At 41.9% G+C, this 4,148-nt stretch overlaps 1 protein-coding gene across 1 annotated transcript in view; it reads right to left on the bottom strand.

The window, feature by feature from the left end:
• Positions 1-1,852, bottom strand: part of itih2 (inter-alpha-trypsin inhibitor heavy chain 2) — a gene marked incomplete at its 3' end in the record, with an annotated part of 7,189 nt that extends 5,337 nt beyond the window's left edge. Inside the window, exons 1-5 of the mRNA XM_083691857.1 lie at positions 1,751-1,852; positions 1,179-1,217; positions 595-767; positions 329-433; positions 1-65 (exon numbers count right to left, since the gene is read on the bottom strand). The exon at positions 1-65 is cut by the window's left edge and continues 98 nt beyond it. Of these exons, the coding sequence (XP_083547983.1) occupies positions 1-65; positions 329-433; positions 595-767; positions 1,179-1,217; positions 1,751-1,843 (475 nt within the window). The 5' untranslated portion in view covers positions 1,844-1,852. The remainder of the gene's footprint in view (positions 66-328; positions 434-594; positions 768-1,178; positions 1,218-1,750) is intronic.
• Between the last annotated feature and the right edge of the window lie 2,296 nt (positions 1,853-4,148).

Consider the following 4,148-nt stretch of genomic DNA (forward strand, 5'->3'; position numbering starts at 1 on the left):
CAATCTTACTGCCGGGGGGGCAGTGTACCTCTGTCTTGAATGTCTCCATGTCCTGGGAGTTGGCCCTATGGGTGGGGTATTAGGACCGTGTCTTTATCCAATCTGTGATAGAGTCTGAATACCCTAACGAACATGGCCGCTGTCTGAGAGGATCATTTTAATTTTGTTTATTTTATTTAACCTTTATTTCTTGGTCTCATTGAGATAAAAAAAATCTCTTACAAGAGAGAGACCTGGGAACAGACTCGTCCAAGTTGTTGATCCTCTTTAGCTTGATATCAAAACCATGTGACCAGTCTCCCCTAGTGTGGTGCATTGTGGGACGTACCTGACGATGCCTGCGGCCTTCCCTCGTGCTCTGGCCTGGGCGTACAGGTTCCGCGCCACTGTCTTCTCCTTCACAGAGCCCACAAACGTTATCCCATTCACATTCCTAAACACACGGGACAACGACACAATCTACAGCTCTCTGCATTGTAATTGCATTGTGTTATAGCATTTCATAGCAATGGGAGTGTGCTTTAATGTGTGCTTTGTTGAGTTGTTTTGTATTGTATTGTTATTGTGAAGAGGTAGGATTGTAGAATAGCCCACATGGTGAAGTTGGTGATGAAGGCCCGCTTGGGGATCTGCACATTGAACCCTATGCTCTGGGCTTTTTGGCCAGAGTTGACGACAGAGCTCTTGACCGTGGTGTGGGCGAACCGCGACGTGATGCGGCTCTCCACTTTGTAGCTCTTGACGGTGATGTCATCACCTCGGATGGCCTGCGTGCAGACACAGATAGAGCATGTGAGACTAACCTCAGCTGTGATGTCATCGTCTATGGACCAATGTCATCTGATCTCGGGAAGTATCAACTTTAAAAAAAAAAAAAAACTGCATCTCTTCTCAAATCATATCCACTAAATGTAAGTTACACTGGTGGGGTTTTTGTAATACTTTACACTGCATGTTATTCAACGTTTACTCCAGAATCTCAAATTGATCAACCTCAGACAGTGATTTCTGTGAGGAAAGAGACCTTTCAAAGCAGAAATGTGAACTGGAGCAGCAGTACTGAAGTCAAAAGTGAAGTCAATAACCTGTCTGTCACAGGAGGCTCTTCAAACAGGAGCATCGATTAGTAGATAAGACTAAACTCTGTCACAGTCGAACCAACAAGCAGAAGAACCCACCTCAAAGTCTTCCTGCTCCTCACTGGTCAATATCGCTCTCTGGAAACACACACAAATAATCAGCTCTGCTGTTCCTCACTGCTCTTACAAGAGAGAAAAGGCTGAGAAATAAACAGTTATCTGAAGTTCAAATTTGACATTATATTGGCTGAGTGTGAGTATTGTGTTGGGTTAAATCTATTGGCCTCCACATAACCCAATTATCAGTAGGTCAGAGGTCAATAATTGTAACTGCTAAAGTGTTATTTGTTTCTTGGTATTTGTGGCAAAAACACAACATATTTCAGTTAAGGAAAGTAATTCCCTCCTGACATTTTGTATTTCAAAATCACATTCAATGCATAAAAGTAGTACTGTCATTGGTTTATTGTTGATAGAACAGCCCAATAGCTTTGACGGTCAGGGACCGTCTTTAAAGTAAAAGAAAAGTTGAATCTCACCCTGTGTCTTCCATGTTGATCCTCAAACCCTGACTGGTAGAACAAAGGAGCAAGTTATAATTAAAAACAGAAAAAAAGAATGATTTCATATCTATGAAAATCTCAATGAATGTCCAAGCCACACAAACTCACCGTCTCAGTCTCCCATTCTCCTTCCACAACAAATTCAAAGCATTGGGTTTGTTGTAGGACCAGCAGGCCAAGCAGGAGAACCAGGTGCCTCATGTTTCCAGGCCTGTGTATGGTGGCCGATCACTCCTGAACGATAAAGACACAAAGAAAGAGAGAGTCTGTATGCTGGGATCCAAGAGGGAACAGTGAGAAGCCAAAAATGAGGTTAAAAAATCCACAGTGCTGATAGAGATTTGGCCCCGCGCGGTCAATATTTGTTGTGTTTCACAAAACCCAGAGAAGAGAGGAACACTTTGAAACTTGACCTGCACTGTGGGAGGGTAAATATAGGGCTTATTTGGACCATACAAGCTTAGATAAAGCAAGTCAGCCTCAGGGATTGCTTTCTATCTCTTGATACTGTAATGTGTGAAATCAAACTGCATTTTTGTGTGTGTTATAACGAATGATGTGAGAATTATCATATATCGATTGGCCATAGCAAAGGGGGAGAGGTATACACTCACAAGAACTTTATTAGGAACAGCTGTACACCTTCTCATGGTGTGGGGAATGTTTTCTTGGCACACTTTGGGCCCGTTAATACTAACCAATCATCGCTTGATTGCCACAGCCTATTTGAGTATTGTTGCTGACCATGTGCATCCCTTCATGGCCACAATTTACCCATCTTCTACCCATCTTCTACTTCTACTGCTACTTCCAGCATGATAATGCACCATGTCACAAAGCAAAAGTCGTCTCAAACTGGTTTCATGAATATGACAATGAGTTCAGTGTTCTTCATTGGTCTTCCCAGTCACTGGATCTGAATCCAATAGAACACCTTTGGGATGTGGTAGAACGGGAGATTCACAGCTTGAAAGTGCACCTGAAAATTCTGAAGGAATTGCGTGATGCAATCATGTCATCATGGACCAGAATCTCAAAGTAATGTTTCCAACATCTTGTGGAATCATTGCCACAAAGAATTGAGGCTGTTTTGAGAGCAAAGGGAGGCCCAAACCAGTATTAGTATAGTGTTCTTAATAAAGTGATCGGTGAGTGTACATGTCACATAGAGTTCAGGCCTGGGCAGAAGTGACATCTTTACTGTTCCTTGAATGAATTTGACTTTCTTCCTGAATGACTGCTGGCCTATGTTCTCATATAAAATGCATCCACATTTAGCGCAATGGAAATTAGTTTTGTTTAGCTAAATGGTATCCCAGAGGCAAATCCAGCTGATACCATTTTGACAGTACATGACCTGATCTGGTTATTTGGATATTCCAACTCGGCCAGTGATAATGAGGGATGCGCCTTTCCTTGATGTAATGTTGCACAAAGTCCGCACGATGGCGCTAGAGTAATTAAGGGAAACCTTGAAGTTTCCCATTTGTTAAGTTTCCCAATTAAAACAATAGTGTAACAGTAAACATCTTGTCCCCCTTTTTGTGTGAATTGGTGACAATTATTCAAACGTATGACCGAAAAGTTACCGTGTAATGAATGTGTAATGCTTACTTAATGAATGTGTAATGCTTACTCATTATCTATGCAATTGCGTTTGTTTTGAGGTGGGCTGGAATTGAGGTGGGCTGGAAAGTTACCGGAGCTTGTAGTGCTTATTTGATTCATTTTCAAAGATTTGACAGTATTATTTGAAAACAGTCAATTGGCGGACTGATGTGCGCTCTCCTCTTTGCAAGATATTTTGAAGATTTGAATGATAAATCACTTTATCCTTAACATCACAAGATGAATTTCGTCACCTCGAAACTCCAAAACAATCTCTATGGCAAGACGCATCTTTCACCATAGTTTTGTCAAAATTGGGCCAATCAATGTAATTTCGTAAATACCGCATCTGTTTGGCAAGACCCATCATTAAAGTTTCATCAAAATTGTCCCAGTGGTGTCGGAGAGAAAGCGTGTGACATACGACCGGACAGTCGACCCCATTTCATCGATAGGGGACAATTAAAATTAAAAGCTTTTATAAGCTTTTATATTTAATTTTATTTATTTGTTTTGCATTATCCCGTGTCGTAGATGTATAGATCAATCAAATCAATGCATTCATGCTATTCACATTATTCACTGTTGTCATGAGTGTTGAGAGAAATGTATTTCTACTTGACACTAATTGAACCAGACTGTACTTGTAGATCAAAATGACTGGTTGAGTGGGGTCAACTGAAAGGCGAGTGAACAAAGACCGCTGGCTACTGATGGGCTTTGGAGTGGCGCGCACATTGTAATAGCAGTGTATCACTGTGTGACCCTGACCGAGCGCCCTTTCCCTAAGGCCCTGTCTGCATCTCTCTGCGGGTGGGCGTTCCACTACTTTGTCTGGAGTCTTCACCCACAGACTCAGCTCCAACTCCGGTCACTCTGATCTCAACAACCCGCAGAC

This window comes from Argentina silus (genome assembly GCF_951799395.1).
Source record: "Argentina silus genome assembly, chromosome: 20".
NCBI classification, from domain to species: domain Eukaryota; kingdom Metazoa; phylum Chordata; class Actinopteri; order Argentiniformes; family Argentinidae; genus Argentina; species Argentina silus.